Source organism: Physella acuta, unplaced genomic scaffold (genome assembly GCF_028476545.2).
Source record: "Physella acuta isolate Inbredline_101_S28 unplaced genomic scaffold, ASM2847654v3 ptg002004l, whole genome shotgun sequence".
In the NCBI taxonomy this organism is placed as follows: domain Eukaryota; kingdom Metazoa; phylum Mollusca; class Gastropoda; family Physidae; genus Physella; species Physella acuta.
Window position 1 is genome coordinate 35,944 of NW_026733509.1, and position 26,748 is coordinate 62,691.

The following is a 26,748-nucleotide window of genomic DNA, read 5'->3' on the forward strand; positions in this document are numbered from 1 at the left end:
CACGTAAAAAGTTATTACAGCAATGATAATAAATAGTAGGAAAATACCAGTTGTACTTTGAAGTTTTTATTAAGTTTTTGATTTTATTTTACGTTTCCACCATAAAGATTAAATTTGAATTACTTGATAAATAAATTAATTTATTGTAGCTGTTGTGAACATGTTTATGAAATGTTAATCTTTATCATGAAGAAGAAAAAAATGTTACTTTAAATGCATTGATGTCATGGCTTTTATTTACTTAAATTTTTTTTCTCAGTCATGGACACGTTTGTCCTATTTTCTACCCAAAACGACATCAGACGCATATCACTGGATGTAGGAGAACTAACAGACGTTGTCATACCTTTGGGTGGCATTGAAAGTGCTGTGGGTGTAGAGTTTGATAGCTTCACAGACAAAATATACTGGTCAGACATTGGTGCTGATAACATTGGTGAAGCATCGTGGGAAGGAAAAAATGCCAAGGTCAGAAGCCAAATTTAGAAACATGTATGTGCTTAATTTTTAGCCCTGAGTCAGAGACAGAATACAGTTTACTATAATGTTAGTGTAATGGATAAAGATTAAGCTTTTTTGTAATGATAATTTAGAATAAAAGTATAGACAGTATATATAAACAACCACTTCTTAAATTTGTTGAGTTGTGGTATATTGTTTATTAAAATATTAATATTATGATAAACATGATGTATGAATAAACAAAATTTTGTTTAAGCTTAGTGAAATCATATAAAATGATAGACATTAAATTGAAGGTTTTTCATCAGAAATACCTATATAATGGCATTTATACTAATTTTGGTATGAAATTAAAAAACACTATATATATCTTTTTTTTTTTTACAGATAATTATTGGCACAAGTTTAGATTCCCCATCTGGAATTGCTTTAGATTGGGCTGGTCACAACTTGTATTTGACGGACAGTGGGAATGACAGAATCGAAGTCTGTTCTGTTGAATCAGGTCTTAGAACAGTTCTTGTTTGGAGAGACTTGGATCACCCTAGAGATATTGTTGTTCATCCAGAGAAAGGGTATGCTACTCTAAATTTATTTTATTATATAATAAGAGTTACAACCCTTTGTTATACATTTTATACCATTTTAACTGGCAACACAAAAGATAATGAAATTGGTGTGCACCGATTGCACACATTTTTGTGTGTGTGCAATGGAATTTTTTTTAAAAACTAAGTTTTTAGTTGTGCATTTTTCTGGGAATCAGAGAAATGATTAACTAAGTTGTGAGTCTACTGATGTTAACTGTTTTTTTTAAAGCCTCATGTTTTGGACTGATCTTGGCAAGTCAGCCAGGATAGAGAGGTCAGGTATGGATGGGAGTGAACGCCAGATTTTGCTCAGCAATGACATCACCTGGCCAAATGGACTTAGCTTGGACTTTGAAACTGACCGCTTGTATTGGGTTGATGCAGGGACTCACACTCTTGAGTCATGTGCACTTGAAGGCAATGATAGAAAGGTATGCTTGGATTTTATTTCTATAATCTTTGTTTATAAAATAAATGTTCAGCCAATAGACTAGAATACGGTTAGCAACTTTTGTCTTGGTTGAATAAAAAAGGTGATTGTATTAATGTAAAACCTATATATAATTAGAGGCCTTGTAGTTTTATAATATACTAAAAATCTAAATGTTTGATAATCTTTTATCTTTTAAAATAAATATTAAATTAACAAAATAAAAAATAATTGAAATTGCTTTTAATTGAAAAATTTTTTTTAAAAAAAAAACAACATAGAGAGTCAAAAGATTTTGCTAAAGTAACAAAACAATTTATAAACCAAGTAAACGTCTTGAGAAGAATATCGAAAGAAACAATCCTAAGTGCCCAGTATCTTAGAAAAAAACATGAGGTTGGTCAAATTACAATACGATTACATTTTAAAACATTTTTCTGAAGGTGGTCATCTCATCAGGCCTGCAGCACCCGTTTGGCATCACAATCTACGACCAAAATGTCTACTGGACGGACTGGGATGCTGGCAGCATCTTTTATGCAGACAAAATCACAGGCTTAAGGAAAGGCGTTCTGGCTTCAGGCTTTGGACACATCATGGACCTAAAAGTTTTTCATAGGACCAGAAAGAAGGGTGTGTATCTCAAGATAATTGATACCTGCTCTATCTCCCCAATTTATTATAGAAACACATTTTTTATTTTCGTATATTTAACTAAATTTGAGGTTACAAATTTTGAACTATATTTTCTTACTCTTATTCATATGCATGGTTATGGTGTAAAATATTAGCCTCCTAAGCTTATAAATAAATAAATTTCACTTTTGGAGTGATATTTATCCTAAAAATAAAATAAAATTCCAAGAATATTAAAAATCAAATAATTTTCAATTCATTGAAAAGAAATGTAATTATACTTGTAAGTAATGTTATTTTTATATATATTATTTAACTTAGAAGTACACTGGGTGTAACAATATAAAATATAATAATTTACATATAATTTATTACAAAAATTAATGTTATATTATTTGTGAGTCCTGCTAAGTTAATTTCATGTAAAAATGTCTTCCAACTTTTTGCAGTGCCAACAGAGTGCAGCATCAATAATGGAGGGTGTAGTCACATATGCTTGATTGCCCCAGCACCTAGAGGACATGCTTGTGCTTGCCCTACTGGAATTATACTGAAAAGTGATGGTAAACAGTGTAATACTTGTAAGTAAATATAACACATTTCCTGGCTTTTTTTATGTACATGCTGTCAAAACTATTTTATGCATGCTTATTAATTCACTTATACAGGTATACAGTTTAGCTATATATATGAAAAGTAATTTTCACTTTAAGGTTTTTAGTCATTTTTTTTGCATTGTGTTTAAAAAGACTCACTGTATTGAAGTATCCATTGTGTTATGAAAATTTGTCCTTTCTTTTAACAGTGATGCGCAACTTTTTGATCTTCACACGGCGCCAGGATATAAGAAGAATTTCTCTAGAAGTTGAATATTATGTGGATGTTGTCATACCAGTGGGGGACCTCAGGAATGCTATAGCTATTGATGTTGATGTTTTAGAAGGTAAGCTTATCTGAATTCTGTGAATACTGAAATTCATTCAGAAAAAAAAAATTATACTGAGTTTTATTTTAAATTTTGTTTGATAGTGAGAATGGCCATTATGGGCCATATTGTTTTTTTTAAATTTTTTTTAGAAATTTAGGATGGAAATTTTTTTTTCCAACATCACTATGCTCTTAATATTATAAACAAAACTTCATTCAATATTAGAGGCATTTTAATTAGTTTTTATTTCACACAATTTGTTTTTGAAGTTGTAAATTAAATGATTTGAGGGTTACTACAGTAGAAATGTATTTGTGTTTCGTTTTAGGTAAAATGTACTGGACAGACACAGTTCTAGACAAAATCTCAAGGGCAAATTTAAATGGATCCAATGTAGAAAGGATCATAGAGCATGGTATCCACACAGCTGATGGCCTGGCTGTTGATTCTGTTGGACGCAAGATCTACTGGACAGATGATGGTCACAACCTCATCCAGGTATAAATTATAAATGAGACACGGTTGCCCGTACAAATTCTAAATGAGACACGGTTGCCAGAACAAATTCTAAATGAGACACGGTTGCCCGTACAAATTCTAAATGAGACACGGTTGCCAGAACAAATTCTAAATGAGACACGGTTGCCAGTACAAATTCTAAATGAGACACGGTTGCCAGTACAAATTCTAAATGAGATACTGTTGGCTAGTGGTAGAGTGCTTGGTTAGTAAAATAAAGTACTCTTTCAAACCTCATAGTTGAAGTAGAGTTTATATGTTTCTTGAAACGTCCTTTACTTTCCCTGACTTCAGTCACCATTATGTCCCACATACTAGACAAAATAAACTTAACCTTAACTTAATGTCAGCAGTCATATGATCTATAAAAGGATTATAATAAAAGTATAAATAAATTGTTCCTCTACCTATTCAGATGTAAAACACTTATAGTTTTCTAAATTTAATCTAAGATTTAAAAAAAAAAATTGATTTTGTTTTTTTTAAAATTGTACAATGTGTATAACTATTAGATTCAGGGGAAAAATAAAAACATTACCAGAAAAAAATACAAAACAAAAACAAGTTTTGTGTTTGAATTCCAGGTTTCAAATTTAGATGGAAGTATGAGAAGTGTTCTATTATATGAAGATCTGGACAAACCCAGAGCCATTGCACTGCATTATGATAAAGGGTATGTACATGGAATTTTGCCCTATATGTCCAGGATACTTACATGAAAAGATGATTTTAAAATTATAGTTGTTTAGTTTGGTTTGAAACAAATGTTTCAATTGTTAGACTGACGCCATTGTCATCGCAGTTAATAATAAATAAGTAAGCAAGCTTATGGCTAGGGTTAATAAAAAGAACAGGGTTAGAAGGTTTAATACTTTGTTTTGTTACTGTTTCCAGCTACATGTTTTGGACTGACTGGGGAAAATATGCGAGAATTGAGAGAGCTGATATGAATGGTAACAACAGAGTTGTCATCATATCAGATGGCATTGTATGGCCTAATGGGCTGACCATTGACAGACCAACACAAAGAATCATTTGGGCTGATGCCAGTACTGAGGTAAGTAAACTTTAGTTAAAAATGTTTATGTCCAAATGTTATGTGCTATTAGAAAGTTATACACTTCTATATGACATAGTCAGTTATGTTTTCTGTTAATGAATGTTGCTTGAATGAATGGATTGTAATAATAGAAAGCCCATATTTATAAGTACGGGATGGCATGGCTGAATGGTAGAGCGTTTCGCTGCTATCCTGAAAGTCTAAAGTTTGGATCTTGGTTCGGACTTAAAACTGTAGGAAGTCCCTGAGCCCACCCAGCTCTGATGGGTACCTGACTTAATTGGGGAAAGTAAAGGCAGAAGGCATCTCTGTTGAGATAAAAAAAAATATAGATACTCTACTTCATTTGCCCAATGGATGGCTAGGTCTAAAGTAGAACTTTACCTATTTATAAGTAGTAAATCAGTACAGGCCAAACTTAAAAAGCCATTCATTAAAAGAAGACCTAATACTTCAGTATGTTTGCTTTTTGTTCAATAAATCCAGAGACAGCCATTAAGAATTTAATTAGAAAATTCCATAACTCACAGCATCTTTTATTTTAATTTTTAGTTGATGTTAGCAACAGAAAACTAATTATTTTTAATACCATGATGTAAATATTCAAAATTTATTTACAGATTTAATTTATTCTTTGTTTGTAGTTGATAGAATGTTCTGACCTGTTTGGGAAAAATCGTCGTAAATTGGTTGCCAAAGTCCAACACCCATATGGCCTGACAGTAGCTGGAAATTCAATTTACTGGACGGATTGGAGGGAGAGTTCCATACACAAGGCTAACAAGAACTTTGTTGCTAATGTAACAAAGATAAGGGATAACTTACCTGGCATTATGGATATTCATGCTGTACAGATTGATGGCATACGTAAGAAATTAGCTATATTTTCACTCAACAAGGTTTTTTAGGGATAATAAATATATAGGCCCTATTTATACAATTTTAGTGAAATATATTCTTACTTCACTTTATTATATAAAAATATAAATATAAAATTTTTCATGTTAATTTTAACATCAGTTTACTTTGATGTGCAGAATTATACATGAAGTTTATGTCCGATGTAATAGTTATTATATTTATTCAGATTTTTTTTTGTTTTAAAATAATCTGAAAATCACAACTGCCGACCACTTTGTTTCAAACTCTGAAGTAACAACCATAATTAACTATTAATTGTATGTTCCCTTTTTGAACTATCTTTTGTTCCATTCATTTAACAGATATATTTTGCATAAACACATGCTAATTTTGTAAATGTTTAATGTTTCAGAAACACATGTGAATCGTTGTGGAACAAACAATGGAGGCTGCAGCCATTTATGTCTACCTCACCCTAAAGGAACCTCATGTGCTTGTCCTACAGGCATACTGCTAAAGAAAGATGGCAAAACATGCTATGATGGTAATTTTATCCGTTATCATTTATTTTAAACAATTCTTTTGTAAAATACTACTGGTTAATTCACTTTTGCTATAAAAAATAAATATTTAAGCATTAAAATTAAAACAAAAGCTGTTTAAATTAAGGTTATCGATTAAACTGTTTTTAATATTGTTTACTTGTAAAACAATATTATACATTAATTTTCTGCACTAAAATCTGAAGTTAAATCAGCTTATCAATTGTAAATTTCAGCTCCAAGTAAATACTTGCTTTTTGCTTCAAGAGGAAGTATCAGGCGCATCTCTTTAGACAAGCCTGATCTAACAGATGTTCACCTGCCCTTACCAGACCTGCATAATGTCATCGCCCTTGACTTTGATTATCTAGACAGTATGGTGTATTATACAGATGTCTACCTTGATGTTATAAGGTCAGTATAATTTTTTTTAGTATGTATGTTAATTTAAGTGATTTGGAGGATAAAGGAAGTAAAGGGAGCAGAAGCTTCTTACATGAGTCCATCAAAACTAAGGCTGTTTATCGAGCTACTGAAAATATGTATTTAATTCAGATATCTGTAAGATATTTTCCCCCCCCTCTTTTTTCCACTCATTTTTGTAGCCCTACATTTTTGCCTGTTAGTCTTTATATACTGGAATTATAATATTCAAATTAGTTTTTGTTATGTACATACTAAAAATCATGTTAGTTATAGTTTTTTACCATTTTGTTAATATTATTTATGCAGGGTTGTGTACTTGTACTGTTTCGTCCATTATTTTATTATTTTAACACCCAGGTCACTAAATTATGATTATTCCTTTACACTTTCACCTTCTGTACAAATTGGGTTGTTTTTTCCCTTTTTGTGGTAACTTGCGGTTCCTGTTCTGAGTTTTATATCTAGCTAGTTAAACTTTCATCTGTGTTATCCTAAATTTCTCCTTTTCACACATAGGCCTATAACATTCCTAACATTTCCTTCCTGACCCTCTCGTCCAATATTATCATGGGCGGAAGTCATTATGTCTAGGTTGTGAACTTTCATTGACCCTGAAATGTGCTGTGGCATATTGATGAATATTTTAATTCTTAATCATTGAAATACAGATCACGCATGGACAATATCTTAATTAAACCAAGATGTACTGTTTTTTTGCAAAAAATAGTCATAGTTTACAGCCATAAAAAAATAAACTATGTGAATGTAATTCTTTATGAATTATCATGAGGTAAAATAATATATATTACTCTCTGAATTTTTGCTGCATTTAAAAAAAAAGTAGCATAAGAAGGGTCTAGATTCATATCATTATTAGTCCATGTCTTTAAAATAAATTTTATCATAGCCAAGTAACATCATTGTGCTGATAGGTTTTTCTGATATTATACAACTAGACTCACCTTCTTTTGAAAATAAAATGAAAAATTATCTTTTTTTAAAAAAGTTAAGGAACATAAAAAATCACCTAGTATTTTTATTAATGTTACTGAAAAGTTTTTTGAGGTTAGGCAGCCCTGATTTTAAATTTCTTGTGTGTTTTTTTAGATTTATTTATTATATTTCAACAAATGTGTTTGTAGGAGAGCCTCTCTCAATGGCAGTCAGTGGGTGGAGAATGTTGTCCAGAAAGAACTGGCCACTACAGATGGGCTTGCTGTAGACTGGATAGCCAGGAACTTGTATTGGACAGATTCTGGTAAATTGTCTGTAGTAGCTTCCCTTTGTTTTCATAAGTAGCTGCCCTTTGTGCTAATCACTTTTCAGAAAACTTTCAATGTAAATGATAAGCTATTTTATTTTTTAAGAGGACCTCATTACAAAGCAATTTTTATCATATTGTTATTCCAATAGGCCATGATGTTATTGAAGTTTCACGCCTGGATGGGTCCAGTAGAAAAACAATCATCCATGAAGATTTGTTTGAGCCCCGAGCACTTGCATTGTTTCCTAGAAAAGGGTAATGCACTATGTTTTTTAATCCCTCTTTTAAAATAAAAAATTAGCTTTTTTTAGAACAATAAAATGTATATAATTTATTTATAGATTTATATTATTAAAATGTGTACAATTTTATTAATTAACAGATTGATGTTTTGGACTGATTGGGGAAATGAGCCTAAAATAGAACGAGCTTATTTGGATGGATCCACCAGAAAAGTTATCATTAATAGTGAATTAGGTACAAAAAAGCATTTAGACAGAACATTACCAAAGAATAAAATAAAAAATATTAAAAGATATTATTACTAAGGAATTTGGTTTAAAAAGTACTTAAAATATTATTAGTTGAGTAAAAAAAAAGATTGACTGATAGAGTTATTATACCTAGTGGACAGGTTTATAAAGTAGTAATTTTGTCTTATCATTTGTTTAGGAGATTTGTTAACACTTTTGAAACAGTCAAAACCACTGTATTCATACACATTTAGCCCATAATTTAATTTTTACAGGTTATCCCAATGCCTTATGTATAGACTATGATACGATGAGGTTGTATTGGGTTGATGCCAAGTTAGACAAAATTGAGACGTCAGATCTGGCAGGGAGAAACAGGGTGACTCTACTGCAGCAAGTCCCACACCCATTTGGTCTTACAGTGGTAAGGAAATTTAATTAGGTGGTAACCACACAAGTACACTAATTTAAAACTGTCTTTATTGGAATTTATTAAAAGAAAATAATTACATTATGTTTATGTAGAGAGCTGCAGAGTTTAACAATACCTCATAGTGTCATATGCTCTGTAGCCTCTATATTATTTTGTTGCTGCAACACATTATTATTAAAGTTTGAATTTTTGTATAGAGAATATTGGGAAATTATTAGTTAAAGAATTTTTTTTTTTAAATATTGGTTTTGTTTGTTGTTTACTATAGAAGTTATCATCCATCAAATTGTGTGTGTTTATAGTTATAAAAATCCTGTCCCTTGAGTCCATCAGCTGTTTGGAGGGGGGGGAGGGGCTGATGCATGGGCAACACCTGGCTCTTCACAACTTATGGTCCTGGCTTCGTGCTTGGATTTCCAATGTGCTATAATCTATTGAATTAGACTATGGAGCCTTATATTTTGTTACCAAAAGAGTTGAAAGAGTCAATACAATTTTTAGCTTTAATTTCCTTGTCCAAATAGCTTTTTAAAGTTTTTATTAGCAGCATGAGTGCATTCAATATGTTAATACATTACCAAATTATGCTGTGAATTATTTGATTACTTAAGTTGTATAGAAGTGAAATAGTGGCTAAAAATAGTTTTTTAAGATCTAGTGAAGGTGGGGGGCGGGACGTATTTGTTTGTATATGGAGCTGTTAAGTGATGTTATATTGGGCTGTTTTTTTTGTTTACTTGACACTATTATTGTTGTCTTCAGTTTGAGGAGTTCATCTACTGGACAGATTGGCAGACAGAGAAACTGGAGAAGGCCAGTAAAAAAGATGGCAAGCAGAGGATGGTCGTACAGGGTGGGCTGGAAGGGTTGATGGATGTGCATGTGGTTTCACCACAGAGGCAGACAGGTAACCACTGTAGTGATCTTGGTACTGTACTATAAACCAGACTTGTCTCTCATATCTTAAGTTTTTTAATAGAGGTTTCACCACAGGGGCAGACTGGTAATCACTTTAGTGATCTTGGTACTGTACTATAAACTCTAGTTTTTTAATAGAGGTTTCCACTTGGCTTAAATTTTCCTTTTGGATAAATACAAGATATTTGTGGCATTTAATTTAGCTGACTTGTAATAACGAGCTTAAATTATATATTTTAAAGTAGTGCTAAATCTAATAGTCTTGAGTTTGAGTCTGATTTCAAGTCAGTAGAATGTCCCAGAGTCCACCCAGCTCTGATGGGTACCTAACTTATGTTAAGGAAAGTAAAGGTGGCAGGGCATAGTGCTGACAATACTATACCTTCATATGCTGTCACAGAAAACAGGTAAACTCTACTACACTTGCCCATGATTCAGAAAGGGAACTTTTTACCCTTAAAACCTTATGCAAACGGAACTCAGGGTTGTTTATTCTGTACATAGCTTAGACCATTTTAGAAATTAAAATCTGCCAGCTTATTAGACTTGCTAAGTATATAATAATTATTTGTGTGAGGCATCTGATTTAATAACTTTTGCTTAAATTAATCAGTATTATTTGTTCAAGACTTCTAATTTGATAACTCATTTAGGTTAGGATAATTATTTGTTTAAGTCTCATGATTTGATAACTTAAGTGTGATGCTCTTATGTGCAGGGACCAACAAATGTGGTAAATTAAATGGTGGCTGTTCCCACCTCTGCTTTGCTAGACCTGATGGTTATGTGTGTGCTTGTCCCAACCAACAGGACTCCAGACCGTGTAGTAGTAAGTCGCTCAATTGCTAGTTGTAGTGGTTAGTCACTCAATTGCTAGTTGTAGTAGTAAGTCATTTAACTCTTAATTGATATAACTTACTCCATTCACTAAATGGTAACTTTTAAAAAACAAACTTTAGTAACTAATTGTAAATAGAAAAATTACAAACAGCTTTAAATTTGAATGTTAAATGCTTTTCAATTTTCAGGGCAAAAGAATTCCAATATTATCAACATTGACATCAATCAGGCACATCCGTAAGTCAATATATCAATCAGAGTTGATCAAATTTTGAGACTTTAAGTCAAATAAAGTCAAAATAAAATAAAAATAATGTAATTTTAGAGGTGTGAAATTTCAATGTCATTTTATTGTTGGGGGGGGGGGGGGTGAATAATCTAAATGTATATGGCATCATATACGGGTTGATACCTACTGTCACTATTTTTTTTTTTTGAGAACCACTTCTTTTTCCTTCAAGACTCAAAAAAATGTCATCAGTTGAGAACAATTTTGGACTTTTATGTTATGTGATATATTATTAAGCTTGAGTTTTTTTTTTTCATTTTTCACTTGTTGCATATTGTTGTTTTTCTTATTTCAGTTGCTCTACTGAAGACTTATCTCTGGGGATCTGTGAAAATCCTCTCTACTCTTCTGTTTCTGAAGGTAAATTTGTCACTTGTACTGTTCACTTTCTGACACTAATAATAGTAACATCAATTTGACACTTTGGTATCAATGACTTGATGACTTTGACAGTTTGACATCTCTGACACAATGACACTGACAGCATAATAAAACTGACATCATGAGCTATGTGCTAAATTAAAACCAACCCACATGACAAATAACTGACAGGAGGATAGCATTAGTATGTAGTAGATGATGTCATCAAATAATTAATGGATCAAGAAGGTGGTAATAATGGGGATGGTGTGGTAGATCGTTTGGCTGCTAGTGCGAAGGTCTTCAGACTTGTGACTGTAGGATGTCCCTGAGTCCACCCAGCTCTGATGGATACCTGACTTACTTGGGGAAAGTACAAGGTGGTTGGGCATAGTGCTGACCACACCATCCCTTCATATGCCGAGGTCAAGAAACATGAACTCTTTTTCCTCTGCCTAATGGATTGCCAGGTCTAAAGAGAAATTTACAAGTTTTAAAATGGTGATAATCACCAAACGTAAGTATTTTACATCTGTTTCTATCTTGAGATAATTATCTCCAGGTTCTGAAGACAACAAGACTGTTGGCCCTTACATTGCTGTAGCCGTTACTCTCACTGTCCTGCTTGTGGTGGCTGCTTTTGTGCTGATATTTTGGAAAAGGTATTTCTAGTTTAATATTACTAATTAGAGGAAAAATAAAATGGCTACATTTCCATTCTGATATTTTGGAAAAGGTATGTCTAGTTTAATATTACTGATTAGAGGAAAAATAAAATGGCTACATTTCCATTCTGATATTTTGGAAAAGGTATTTCTAGTTTAATATTACTAATGAGAGGTAAAATAAAATGGCTACATTTCCATTCTGATATTTTGGAAAAGGTATGTCTAGTTTAATATTACTAATGAGAGGTAAAATAAAATGGCTACATTTCCATTCTGATATTTTGGAAAAGGTATGTCTAGTTTAATATCACTAATGAGAAAAAAAATAAAATGGCTACATTTCCATTCTGATATTTTGGAAAAGGTATGCCCAGTTTAATATTACTAATGAGAGGTAAAATAAAATGGCTACATTTCCATTCTGATATTTTGGAAAAGGTATGCCCAGTTTAATATTACTAATGAGAGGTAAAATAAAATGGCTACATTTCCATTCTGATATTTTGGAAAAGGTATGTCCAGTTTAATATTATTAATGAGAGGTAAAATAAAATGGCTACATTTCCATTCTGATATTTTGGAAAAGGTATGTCCAGTTTAATATTACTAATTAGAGGTAAAATAAAATGGCTACATTTCCATTCTGATATTTTGGAAAAGGTATGTCCAGTTTAATATTACTAATTAGAGGTAAAATAAAATGGCTACATTTCCATTCTGATATTTTGGAAAAGGTATGTCCAGTTTAATATTACTAATTAGACGGGGAAAAAAATGGCTACATTTTCATTAACCATAATTATCACATTTTCCTTTTTGTACCCAAGACACATGGGGTGGGCACAAAAAGCTCCCTCTACTTTTGTCTGGCAATCCCCCCCCCCCCCCCCCAGACAGTCCTGCCTCTGCCAGCTGCTTACTTGCTGGATACCTCCATGTCTTCCTTGGCCTTCTCATGCTTTCTTTTTCCTTTACGCGTCCAGTCTAGTGCCATTCCTGAATATCATCTGGATATATTTTTATGACGTGCCCCATCCAGTGCCATCTTCTTTTTCAATTATTTCGGAAATTGTTTCCATTTCCATCTCTCCTAGTAGTCAGTCATTATGGTGTTAGACCAATGTAATGTCTTTTATCCTGCGCAAGCACTTAATGTATTAACCATAATGCTATGTTATTTTTGTGTAATTTACTATTATGGCACAGTGGCATGTTTACCCTTTGAGGAACTTAAAAAGGAATATAGTATTTAAATCTGAGATAAATTGGTTTTTGTTGTCAACAAATTTTTATATGAACTCACACAGCACTACCAAATTATTGATGAATTTTGTTTTGTTTTGTTTACATAGACAGCGAAGGCGGCATTACAATGTGGAAGGGTTTTCTGGGCTGACCTATGCAAACCCCACCTACCAGAAAGCCAGCACAGAGACTATAGACTCTGAGAATAACACGTGTAAAAATTTTCCACTTTTCCGCTACCATGCAAGCGAGGTAGGTGTATTCCGCATGTACATTGTGTATGTGATTTATGTTAGCCATGTGTATTCTGTATGTGCTTTCTGTTAGCCATGTACATTGTGTATGTGCTTTATGTTAGACATGTATATTGTGTATGTGCTTTATGTTAGTCATGTACATTCTGTAAGTTCTTTGTGTTAGCAATGTACATTGTGTATGTGCTTGCGTTAACTAAAGCTATTCTAATTGTACTCGTAATATAATTTAAAAAAAATAGTTTGCCATGTTAACGAGGCAGTGTTTTTTAATTGTAGGAACACATAACGTCATGTTTGAGCGATGTGGAGACTGTTGCAAGCAATATGGAAACTGCTGCTCTGGTGACCCCTCACACTAAAAGGTATGTTTTGTCAGGTGACTCATGTAGGTATATTTTTGTGGAGTACACTATTTTTGTTTAGGAATAAAAAGTATATTTTGTTGTTTTTTTTCACAAAAAGTATGTTTTGTGTGGTGACAAAAAGGTATATTTTGTGAAACTACTGACAAGTGTATTTTTCTGTCTTGACCAAAGAAATATTTTCTCGAAGAGGATGGGAGAAAGAAGATGAGCAAAAGATGCTATTTTAAAAATTACGCAAGTGTATGAATTTGATAAGTGTGTTTGAAAGCTTAGACTGTAGCCTGTTCGATTGCGCACCTGGCATATGACATTGAAAATAAAGGCAAATTGACATTGTATTGGCCGCAGTTGTCCTTATGATGTCATCACCTAAATCTCATCTGACCTATTGACAGCTCATCCATTGGGGAGATGAAGTAATGAAGTAGAGTTCATGGTTCTTGACCTCTACATATGAAGGGATAATGTGGTCAACACTATGCCCAGCCGCCTTTTCTTTCCCTAAAGTGATTTAGTTAGGTGGACTCAGGGACATTCCACTCGAGACGTTTGGGTTAGCAGTCCAGCGCTCAACTGCTAGGCCATGCTCTCCCACTAAAAAAATATTAAAGCATACAAATTATTTCCTTGATAAAATATGAAATGCATTTTTTTCCAGAGGGAATTCTGGTGCAGAAAGTACCTTGAAGCTATTAGCCATTAAACCAAGACAAAATGGCAGTTTAAACGCCGAGCCAAAATAATCAACCACCTGAACAAGTAACTTTTTACTATCTGTGATATGTACATACACATTATTCTATACAGTCTTTTTTACATTTTGTATGGTTCAACTAATGACTCATAGATTACACATATGAATGCATATTTGTATGTTTATGTAATCAACATGTATGTAATTACAGCTTCTATGTTACAATTTATGTAATATGTGTTAGGTGTAGCTGGTGACATAAAAAGGTATATAGTTTTTTTAAAGTGTTCTTTAATAGCCATGCTAAAATAGAAATGATTGTCTGGCGCCACTTAGAATTAAGTCTTTGTCTTTGTTGTTCATAAGAATCTGCTCTATTCTAGCAGCCCAATCAAAGATGTTTTAAAAGCATTTAGAGATCATGTTTCATACAAAATGTGTGAGAAACACAGTTTTTTAGCTTGAAATCAGTGAAGTTATTCTAAACCAGTATTTGATTGTTCGTGTATATCGGTGAAAGGGGTCTTGTTTACAATGATTTATGTTAAAATAGATGAAAGTTCTTTTTAAATTTTTAAAATCCATTTTTATGTAATTGAAGGTGTGTTGTAAAGTTATATCATGACAAATGTCTTGTAAAAAAATAATTTTTAAATCAATTATCTCATATATCACCAGGTTAATAACTTGAATTTAAAGTTAGCTAAAACTAAGTGTTCTTTTATCTCTGTTGAAATCAGAACTATTTGAAAGTTTAATAGTAAACCATACTTTCATTCATTTTTAAACAATTTTTTAATTAATGTAACATTAATAAAAGTCAGTCATCATAAATATTTATAACCTGAATTTCGCTGAGTGACTACATACTTTACAGCTAATCCTGATTGTCTTACGTCTAGACTAAATGCTGACCTTAAAAAAATTATTTTTGTAATTAATTAATGCTTTAGCACACTTGGTTCAGAATTTTTTAACTTCTTTATTCAGGTTGCTCAAATAATTCTCTAATTAATTGTCATTATCCATTGTTCCCACCAAACTGACTACATATTTTTTTTAGACCCAACATGATTTGTGTACATGTTGAAATATTGTCTAAGCAGGAAGGAACGTCTAGTAAAATAATGTGTAAAGAATTGGAGAGCAAAATGTCGGTCGGGGCTGTGGTTTTTTTAAAATAGAAAATAGTGTGTGCATCCCGTTAAAATTCAGCTAACTTTAAGTGTATTTTGTTTAAAATGGTTATAGAATTTACACATGGTAGATTTTTCCCTGGGAAGTTTTGTTGAATTAATTTGTTAAGCATATATTTTTTATGGAAGTTAATCCAAAACTTGGTTTCTGAATAGCACTAACATGGTAGATTTTGGCTAATTTTTGTATAGCCAATTTGTTAAGTATATATTTTATTTTAAAGATAATCGAAAACCTGATTTCTTTAAAGCATTAACATGTTAGAAGTAATATCTGGAAAGATTTATTTTTAGTAAAATTGTTAAGTAAATATTTTAAATGGTTATAGAGTTAACATGGTAGATACCTGACAAAATCTGTAGCTATTAAACGATTTGTTAAGTAATTATTTTATTTAAACTAAATCTTAAACCTTGTTTCTGTTCAGCATTAATAGTGTAGATATATCAGTTTTAAGTAATTATTTTATTTGAAAGTTGTGTGTGTACTATAGCCAAATATTTTTTTTTCAAGGTAGATATCAGGGAAGTTTGGTTTGGTAAAATTAAGTAAATATTTTAAAGTTTTACTAACACCAGGTTTGAATTGGCTACAGCATTATCATGGTAGATATCAGGAAGTTTAACTTAAGTCAGTATGTGATAGTTTGTGTTCTCTGGCTAACACTCAGGACTCAGGGGGTTTTCTAAAGAATCTAGTGTGGACGTGCACTGTTCTGTGTGGTGTTGATGTGTATTATTCAATGTGATGTTGATGTGTACTGTTCAACACTTTTATGTTTTGTTTCTTAAATATATATACTCAGGCCAGTTGCTGATTAAAGTTAATTTTAAAACAATGTTTTTAACAGTTATTGTATTTTACAAATAATAATTTAATGAACTTAACTTAAAATATTGTTTTACACGTGGTTCATTTCTAAACAGTAAAATAATTTTTTTAAGCATGGTGTATAATGTGTGGTATTTCAGTAAATACTGATCCATTATTGGAAGTAGATTTAGACATTTTGTTTTGGTCATGTATACACAGTTTTTTTTTTTTTTGTGATTTATATTTTTTTGTCACATATAGACAGTTTATTTGTGATTTTTGTTTTTTTTATACATATAATATGGTTGTAATTTTAACTGTGAATGGCATTTGCTGGTTGCTAATGAAGTTGTAACTGGGATGGATGGGTATTGTCCACACCAGTTATTACTTGGCAATTTACTGAACTAAATACCAAAAACATTATTAGTTATCAGAATGCTCGCTAAATATATTATTTAATGGTTACCTCATGTTTATACCCTATAGTGAAATCTAACACTGTTATTTTTAAGGTAGATGTTTTAAATGCATGGTATCAAAATTTCTTTTTTAAATATTGTAAAAGTTAAATGTCTCAACTTTTTAAACCTAACCCCTTTGGGAGGCTACTTGTATCCTAAATTACCAAAGAAAAATATGTTTTTTTTTTGGCTGTAATTTTTGTGGGTAATAACTAATATAACAGTTTATCATTATAAAATAAAACTGATACATTTTGATAACTGTTTTGGTCATCAATGGATTGAAAGTTATTTGAAATTGAAATTCTAAAAATGTCTTAACATTAGTAAATTATTGAATAAGCTTTTAATAATGTTGATATTTTATTCCATTCATCCAATCAAATTGATGATTTAAAGTGATTTTTTTGTAAAAATTTAATTTTTTTTTCTTGCTGGTCTAGTGCAGCTTAAAACAGTCGGATTGCAAGGTTGTGATCTGAAGTTGCTAAACTACTTTTTGATAAGATTTGTTTTACCTCTTGCCTTGACTGTTTCTTTACCCTTTTGTTTTACTATACCAGCAGTAGAATACATTTTATGCTTCGGAAAACATTAGCTAAAATTTTGAACAGTAATTTTTTAATTTATTTTTCCTTCAATCTTTTCCATTAAAGTAAAAATAAACTTCAAATTAAAAAAAAAAAAAAAATTGAAGTATAGAAATGTATGGGCCGATAACTTGACTTGTTGAAAACATTACTCAAAATGAAATCAAAATGAGTGTACATACATCGTGGGATTGTATCTATACAGTATGTACATATTCATTTTTACCTTATTATATATATGCATGTAGTAGTATATTACTATGATACTTCCTAGTTATGTATATTTTTATCAGCTACAATTGATAGGGATAGGATTTTGTTTAGTGCATGAACTTAAATTCTACTCAGTTTGATTGTAGGTAAGCTAGAGGTTATACTATTCTTTGGATGTTAATCATGGACACTTTTGGTTTTCCACTTTGGCCTATTTGAAAGCAATGCAAGATGTGTCTGAGCTTAGCTGCTGATGTAGATTAAATTTGATAGTCCAATTCAGCTTCTTTTGTTTTGAGATTCATTTTTTAAATCACTAGTTTTGAGTCATTTTTGTAAATTCTGAATACTACATTGTAAATCCACAATTGTGATTGGTGCTATTTCATTTTATTTTCTTCTACCCAATATTTATTTCATCTTTATTAAACACATGCATTGTAAATGAGGCAAAGTGAAAACTTTTTTTTAAAAACTTTGGCACAATACAAAACTAATTTTCAATTTTACAGTAATGTACTGCACCAAAGGAGACATTAAAAGCAGAGTCTTTTGTTACAAAGTTTAGACACAAATACATTTGTTGAATGGCCTAAATATGTAATTTTGACCATGGGTATTCTGACCCTGTTGATTCTACTCCTATTAAATAAAAATAGGTTTATGGAACTATATCAACAAACTGTAATAAATAATAAGTAACCAGCAGTTTTCACTGTTATTAATATATAGGTCATTTTCATATTACCAAATATATTTATCCACATTTGAATGTTTTTAAATGTTTATGTTGCATTTTATTATTACATGCAATTAATACATCAGTTAGGAATGTGATGTTTAATATTTAGAATTTAAATATTACTTTTTTTGTTTATTAATAGTTTACAAAGGGAGGCAATCAGGCCACAATTTTTTAAAAACACAATTGTTCTGAGACTAAAAATTCTATACTGTTCTTAAAATGGTAAAGACATTTCAGAAATTAATCTACACACACATTGTTCAATCTATAGTGGTAACTGCTGAAATGTCAGATCTCAAAAGTATGGTTTACAGATTACATTTCAGCTTCTTAGAATCTTGTTAAAACATATTTTAACACTTTATCTGTTGTAAGCCAAGCACATTTTCCATGAAATTCATGACCAGCAATTTGATGTATTAATAAAAAACAACATGGCTGTTCAGGTTTATATGGTAAATTAAGTGAATAATTCAATGTTTTTTGTTCGAACCCTCTGGCAGATAAGGCACGATCCCTTCTAACACCAAAAATTAAGAACGAAGAAGAAGGTTTTTTGTGAAAACTAAAATAGAATATCTTTCTCAGCACAAGGTGGGGGGTACACATTTTCTAGAAAGTTCCCCAAAACTCTGCCAGTGTGTCAAACATTATCTAATTCATTTATGTTTTGTTCATTTTATTTGTTGTAGTCCACAGTTGTGAACAAAATTGTCATTTTTCTTCTTCTGCTACTGTATTAGCCCTACTCCTTGAATTACAGTCAAACATCACTAAGTATCTGTTAGTCAGGCCTAATCCCTCCCCTCCCTCCCCCATAGTCCGACCAATGTCCCATCACAATAGTATCTGTTAGTCTGGCTTACTCCCCCAACCCATCCTCACCATACCCCTCACTCCCACCCATCCTCACCCCCACCCCCATAGTCTCAGACCAGTGCCCCAACACCAGGATAGCCTTAGACGAACCCCCCCCCCTCCCCTCCCCCAACTTGAGTGTTCATTCACATAATTCCATAACCACATACCTCTTAGTAGGAGACCAATACAACTTCACAAGCCAAAGCTATATGATCACAATGGCACATTAAAAAGCTTAGATAACAAAATATTTATTACATAGATTTAAGTCATAAAGTAGTTTTTTAGTTATTACCTGTACTAATACTATCTTGTTGTAGTCTTTACATTAGGATGTTTTGTAAAGTACTACATTATATATTTAAATATTACATATTTATAAATGTTTTTTTTAATCTTTAGTATCCATTTGTACAAAAAATATTTGAAGTAATGTTCAAATTGCAAATAAAGCCATGTAAATGATTAAAACATCATTTAATTAAAACAATTGACCTTGAATAATTTTTGTTTCATTCACTAATTTAGTCTTAGTTGTAATTTAATAAGGCAACTGTTTGTAAGGTTCTGACAATCAAAATGTTTTTTTTTTAAAAACGATTTAAAGTATTTGAAAAATCATAGATGGAAAATTGTTGTATTGTTCAGATGTATTAATTGAAAAAAAATCAAAATAAATAATTGGTGTATTTTAAATCAAATTAGTTTTTTTTTTTTTTTAAAGTATGGAATAATGCAGTGTGTTAGGCAAAAAGGTTTTTATAAATGTTATAATTTAGAATGTAATCTAATGATGATTTAAAAAATATTTTTGTTTTTACATCTCAATTTTTAAGAATATACAATTTGTACTTGTACTTATGTAAAAAAAATATTTATCTCTTCAATTTTTTTTTTGGATGCAGTCTCAGTTGTGCCTTTTAAAGGTCGATCAATGAAATTTTTTTTTTATATCATACGTTTTTCAGTCTTCCTATGATTGTTACACTGCCATGTTCAAATGTATGAAATAAATCATTACTACCTGACTCGCTGGCTTGTGTTTGTTTTCAAACAGTGTTTTTGGGCATGTCGACTCCACCCATTAATGTTGATGATATACTGGAGTAATGTAGGGGACATAACCAGAAATACTACTTCGTTTTAAAGCTAACAACAGTAGCCTATCGTATTGGGCACAAATGCAAATGTGGATTGCAGGGGAAGTAACAAGAAAAATATTTACTGTTTTATTTATACCAATCTTTATTACCTACCCTGAAGTAATTTTTTTTTTTAAATCAAACTAATTGAATTTTGTTTTTAAAATATTAAATAAGAGTGACGTTGGAATTTTGTTAGCGTACTAAGTAGCGTACAACCGTTAATAGCTTTTACAACATACGACAACTTCCATTTTCGGGGTCCTTGGGGGATGTTGTTACCCACCCCCTTGCCTAAAACACTGCTTTGTTAAATAGGTGAATTGCATTGTTTCATAGTGCCTCCTTTTGTTTGCGTGGTTCAACAAAGAAAAATCGTCAATAAAAAATTAACGAAATTTAAACATTTGAAATATGTTTTTACTATCGAACTTGATCTTATAAACACTTTAACGGACCAAATTTAATGAGTTATTTTAATTTTTTCGATATTTAGAGGATTTAAGAAAACTCATGATAGACCCTAGGTATTTGATCTGTATTTTGCCAATATTTTTTAATTTAAATTTCCATATTACTTCCGGTACATGCAGTATCGAATTCAAAAAGAAATCAGTAACGAAATTAAATTGATGGTTTTTTTTTTTTACATTGCCCATACTATTTACTGTATAATCGTTAAGAAATTATCAATAATCGATTATTTTACACATTTCTGCGGAATTTCATCAATTTAAATTCCTCCATACTATTTAAATTTGCATACTTTTGCGGGATTTCCCATTTGCGCATGATTTAAATTTTCGATACAGAAATTTCGCGTCTGCTCTCTGTGAAGTACGCGTCGTTTTATATCCATTTACCGCTTACTCTGACGACCCTTGGCAGGGCCCAAACTAACCGTGACGACCCCTAACAGGGCCCCCAACGACCCCAGCGCTGCATGGTATACCGGTCACCGTCTATCTGTCCAATCGTAGCTCACCAGTACACCACCTAGTGCGGGCATATAACGACCAGTGCTCCGTCTGGCCGCTGGCCGCGTATTCACCAGCCTCTTGTTTAGTCTCGCAGGCTTGTTTATATTCACGCAGTCGCCCGGCGTGTAGACTTGTCGATACTAACGGCCACTGTACACGGCGCTTCAGTTGGCCGCGTCGGTTAAAACCGCGCGCGGTGGAATAGTCGCTGCTTATGGCGTCCCAACTGAGCCATGTAGGTTGTAAAAAAAAAAACCTACCTAGTAGTAGGTTTATATCAACCTACAGTTTGTAATGATGTTTCACCCTTGGATGGTGCCTTGTTGTAAGCGTGTATAGTCACCTAGCCCGACAGGGTCTGTTGGCTTGTTTGTATACGTAACCAGATAGGCGTTGAGGCTTGTTTATTTATGTAGCCCCCCACCCCCTCCCCTTAGCTTTTAGGCTTTTAAAAAAAATTATTTATGTAGCCCCCCACCCCCTCCTCTTAGCTTTAAGGCTTTTTAAAAAAATATTATTTATGTAGCCCCCCCCCCCCTTTTATTATTTTAAAAAATTAAGTAGCACCCCATCCCATTCCCAATTTTCATTCATTTTTTAAAAATATGTATTTATGTAAAACATTAATCTCTTTAATTTTTTAATGCATTTGTGCTCTTTAAATGTCTTTCCATGTTCAATTTTACGAAATAAAGAATTATTAACTGATTTGCTTGCTTCTGTTTTTCTTTGAAACGTTTATCACAATGTATGTGTTAGGTATGAATGACTTGTTAATGGATTTTAAAAAATTAATCTAATAATAAAAATAAAATAAAAACATCAAAAGTTGGAACTATTTATCTATGGATCAAAATATCACTGAATACATCAGTTAAAATAATACAATCTGTGTTTAAAGCTACGTCTTAATTAATACATTTAAAGATCAGATTTGGCAGTAATTAAAAAAAAATCAGGCCAGATAGCTTCAGAAATATAGAAGTTTGTGATAAAGCCGCTCGTACTTCGACAAAACACACGGAGACGGAGATGTCTTAGAAAAAGCTGATTTAAAAAGAATGATATAAAATTATCAAATTTTGATTATTCTTTTTATAAATCCCAAATAGCTTAATGAAAGTACCATTCCCGGGGTTTGGAAACGAAACAAATTTTGAGAAAAATCAGTTTCAGTATTTTAGAAACCGGAAATAGAGTAAAGTACCACTTCCGGATATCGGATGTCTCTCAAAGAATAAAAGTAATCTCAGAATAAGATACTACACCTAACTAAATCAATACTCAAGTTATAGTAAGTAAAAAGTAAAGTTCCATTTCCAACCTGCTTTCTATGGGGCGGGCAAAGGCTTCTGGTCTTAGTGCTGATCACACTATCCCTTTCCCTTCATATGCCGAGGTCCCCGAAACAGCTGAACTCTACTTCATCTGTCACATGGGCCTTAAAATTCGAAAGTTTTTTTTTTACGTTTAATTGTTTATTCTTCCTAAGCTTTCTATATACTCTGTATTTCACCCTATTCCCAAGTCAGAAAAGATTTCAATACCCCCCCCCCCCCCCCAAATGAACCCTAGCTACGCCCCTTGAATCCATCTCATGTTACTTTAATACGCACGTCCCAGCATGGGATGGTCGATGTCACATTGACCTCAGATAACTCTACACCCACAATGCATCGCCACGGTTGGCTGCCCCGCACCAACTGACACGCGCTCCAACGGTTGGCGGGTTCGTACAAAACAATAACATTTTTGGCTGGTTCTAAAATAAACAACGGGAAAACCCGCTCAGCACCGGTATACCATTATCTAATTTCAAATCAATACTAATAAACAAAAAGTTTGGTTAAATAAATAATGAGCAAAATTTAAACAGTTTGGTGTAAAGCAATAGAAATATATTGTTTTAGTAGACAAAGACATGAACTGAGGTGGGTTGGTTACAACATGGAGGCCGGTACCCATAGGTATGGAGTCATTGTACGAATATGATCGTATGTCTGGGCTCATTGCTATAAAAATCATATCCCAGCGGTGTAGCCTATCTACTGTGTAACAAACATTACGCATTCAATTCAAAATAGTTCGTATATGCTGTGTTTTTTCCTGCAACAAAAGGCGTGGTTGGGGTGGGGGGGGGGTGGGGGGTATGTTCACCTTCAGACCGTATTCAGGACAGTTGAATGTTGTTTTTTGGTGTGATTTATGCAAATTTAATGCCGGTAAGCGGGAAGTGTCGGCTACATGACCTCCGTGAGTCAACCCAGCTTAAATCGGTACATAACTAGATGCTGGATATAGAACTGACCACACTATCGTTTTATATGCAGAGGTCAAGGGAACATGCGAATTTGAGTTCTGATGTGGTCGAGTCTGTAAAGCTAATGGCTGCTAAAAAGTCTCGAGTTCGAACCCTCGGGCAGAGAGGCTCGACAGCTAGGGACAACAACTCTTCTAGGAGAGACAACTCCAAAAATCTAACAACTTCTAACACCAAAAATTAAGAACGGAGAAAAAGAAAAAAAAAGTTCAGCTGTTACATCGACTGTCAAATCCGAGAAGGTATCTTTACTTTACCTTTTTGACGTCATCATCATCATCATCATCATCATAATCATCATCATCATCATCTTTTCACGTTTGTGTCCAAAACACATTGTGAGGATGAACTGAGTTGATCTGTATTCGTGATTTCGGATGGTGTGGCCAGCACTATGCCTTTGTTTCCCTAACGTAAGTCAGGTATCTATCAAAGCTGGGTGGACTCAGGGACGTCGTTTAGACTTAAATTCGGGATCGAACTCAAAAAGCTTTAGTACGATTCTTTGTGGGAAAAAAAACCGAACTCGTGTATTTATAAATAACACATTATGAGAAATGTGTACGTGGTGTGTGTGTGTCCTTTTGAGCCCAGTCTATATTTTACTTTAGTAAGGACATTTTTAGTAGTAACTGATAGATTACATAAACAAGATAGCCACAACCACAACCATAGCCCCATAGACACCACAGCCACTTCAATAGTCACATACGTACCATACCCACATAGATACTACAACAACTACCATACCCACATAGATACTACAACCACTACCATAGATTTTTAGATGCCACAACCATTACCATACCACACCGACTACCATATCCACATAGACAAAATTACAACCACAGCCTCATAAATGCCACAACCACTACTATACCAACATAAATACCACACCGACTACCATATCCACATACACACTACAACACATACAATAACTATATGGATGCCACACCAACTACCCTCATCGCGTATACACAACCACTACCAAAGCCACACAGATACCCCATAGATACCTTAGATACCAGAACCACTACCATAGCCACATAGATACCCCATAGACACCATAGATACACAACCACTACCAAACCACACAGATACCACAACCACTACCCATATAGATAACACACCAGCTTCCATATCCCCAAAAACACAACCACTACCATATCCACATAAGTACCATTGCCACATAGATACCATAACCACCAATACAGCCACATTACTACCATATCCATACCACTACGTCAACCATTGTAACAACCCCGTCAAATTGACCTAGACAGTCTAAGTATCCTCCCACTCCCAGCATCCACCCACCACTACAACGCCATCTCCTCCCCATCAATTTATAGAACCCTGCAAATACTAAACGTGACTTCCTATTATATTCAATTAAACACAAACAAACAGACCAACGGTTCTCAAAATTATTCTTTCAGTATACTAGTCTCTTTCTTCCTTAACTGCATTACACATACACGGTAAAACTAAATGTCATGCTATTGAATTATATGATAAATAGTTAATCATCGAGTAGTCTTAACTAATTTACTCTTGTAAAGCTAATGCGAGTCTCTGTCCGGGTTTGTGTACCTCTGATTTAGAACCCCCATAACAGAACGATTATAGACTAGCAGTCGCCAACGGTGTGCATTACATTACGTACTTATAATTACATTTTTAGTAATCTCGTCACAAAAAAAAAACCTAAGGTGAGTCCCGATTAGCCCTGGGGGGGGGGGGGGGGGGGGGGGTCCAGCCTAGGGCGCGGCTTAACAAGATCGTTAGTTACCCCCTCCTCCCCCCCCCTCCTTCAGGTCGGTGCTGTCGGGAATATTTAATTACTTGCCCGAGGGGTGCGTCCAGGAATGATGACAGCACTCCCCCCCCCCCCGCCCCCCGCCTAGCTCTTGTGTCACGATATGTCATTTCGTTCCAGACCACACCCCCCCACCCTCTCCCTACCCCACAGTATAAACATGCCACGTCATGAAAAATTATTCTGATTTACAAGAACGATCAGCGCTGCCGGCTACAGTTAAATCGTCATTTGTTGAGCGATTGAGATCGATCATTTGTTTGATCAAATAGTAATAAACACATATTGGAACAGAACAAAAGCCTGAGTATAAACATAACACGCAATAATTAAGCATACAATAAAGTCAAATTACAACTCACTACGTGCCGAGTTTGAATGAAACTGGTCCATTTAAAGTGATCGAAATTTGCTAGCATGTTTCGGCTCATGACGAATACGAAAGACAAAAACATGGCAGTTAAATAAAAGCTTGAAAAATGATGCTGTTAATGTAATTTTTTTAGAGCCGTTATTCACTTCGTCTTATTCTTTGTTCGATCAGCCGTACACATAAAAGTATATATAGTATCTTTTTTTGAAATTCAAGCTTCTTTTAATTATAACAAAAGAGGTATCACTCAAACATTTCAGCTATCATAAATATTAAATGACATACAAACATTAAAAAGATCAATCTTGCACCACTTAAATATAAAAAGCCCAATATTTGGTAGGTTTTTGCTGCACTGAAAATGTTCCACAGCTTCCTATCAACACAGTGGTACTGAAAAAATACATCTAGGAAAACTCAGTGTCTCAATTGCAGATTATTTTTCCTTGGAGGCCATGTGCCTCATTAGCTGCCCGGTCAATTTTTCAAGCTTTTTAATATCCTGAGCATGTTCTGTTCTGTACTGAAGACACACTTTATCATCTGTGACTTTCAAAGTAAGTTTCCCATCACAATGTCTGTACTTGGTTACAAAGCGACTTTTTAAAGCATCATTTAAATATAAACGCTCTGCGGCTTTAGCAAATTCTTCCCCATGATGTGAAGTATGTCATTATTCTGGTACAGGGGTCGGCAACCTGCGGCTCGCGAGCCGCATGCGGCTCTTTTGACGTCCAGATGCGGCTCTCCAGCTCCTTGCACAAATATCAATAGTTTATTAAAATTTCATTTTTTAATGGACGATGGGGTACGACTTTACACTGCGTTCAGTGGGATGGAAGATAAGCCTGGGGAGAACCAAAGGATATAAGCGAACGATGCAAGTTATTCAAACCGATATCCAAGCCAGTTAGTCGGCGTTTGCCGTGTTGAGGCCTGACTGGCTAATGGGAGACACCTCCTGAGCCGGT

The 26,748-nt window shown here is 33.3% G+C and overlaps 1 protein-coding gene and 1 pseudogene across 1 annotated transcript in view; one reads left to right on the forward strand and one right to left on the reverse strand.

Annotated features, from left to right (window-relative positions):
- The window catches only part of LOC131931677 (low-density lipoprotein receptor-related protein 4), a 29,307-nt gene extending 10,207 nt beyond the window's left edge, over positions 1 to 19,100 (forward strand). Inside the window, exons 17-40 of the mRNA XM_059288504.1 lie at positions 260 to 468; positions 850 to 1,037; positions 1,282 to 1,483; positions 1,926 to 2,115; positions 2,568 to 2,699; positions 2,924 to 3,061; positions 3,375 to 3,544; positions 4,150 to 4,238; positions 4,460 to 4,622; positions 5,270 to 5,492; positions 5,899 to 6,030; positions 6,265 to 6,442; positions 7,597 to 7,712; positions 7,868 to 7,973; positions 8,101 to 8,195; positions 8,467 to 8,615; positions 9,387 to 9,531; positions 10,261 to 10,371; positions 10,571 to 10,619; positions 10,967 to 11,031; positions 11,594 to 11,693; positions 13,052 to 13,196; positions 13,478 to 13,563; positions 14,225 to 19,100. Coding sequence (XP_059144487.1) covers positions 260 to 468; positions 850 to 1,037; positions 1,282 to 1,483; positions 1,926 to 2,115; positions 2,568 to 2,699; positions 2,924 to 3,061; positions 3,375 to 3,544; positions 4,150 to 4,238; positions 4,460 to 4,622; positions 5,270 to 5,492; positions 5,899 to 6,030; positions 6,265 to 6,442; positions 7,597 to 7,712; positions 7,868 to 7,973; positions 8,101 to 8,195; positions 8,467 to 8,615; positions 9,387 to 9,531; positions 10,261 to 10,371; positions 10,571 to 10,619; positions 10,967 to 11,031; positions 11,594 to 11,693; positions 13,052 to 13,196; positions 13,478 to 13,563; positions 14,225 to 14,309 — 3,266 coding nt within the window. The 3' untranslated portion in view covers positions 14,310 to 19,100. The remainder of the gene's footprint in view (positions 1 to 259; positions 469 to 849; positions 1,038 to 1,281; positions 1,484 to 1,925; positions 2,116 to 2,567; positions 2,700 to 2,923; positions 3,062 to 3,374; positions 3,545 to 4,149; positions 4,239 to 4,459; positions 4,623 to 5,269; positions 5,493 to 5,898; positions 6,031 to 6,264; positions 6,443 to 7,596; positions 7,713 to 7,867; positions 7,974 to 8,100; positions 8,196 to 8,466; positions 8,616 to 9,386; positions 9,532 to 10,260; positions 10,372 to 10,570; positions 10,620 to 10,966; positions 11,032 to 11,593; positions 11,694 to 13,051; positions 13,197 to 13,477; positions 13,564 to 14,224) is intronic.
- A 7,085-nt stretch (positions 19,101 to 26,185) lies between these two features.
- Positions 26,186 to 26,451, reverse strand: LOC131931676 (signal recognition particle 9 kDa protein-like; annotated as a pseudogene).
- Positions 26,452 to 26,748: the final 297 nt, after the last annotated feature.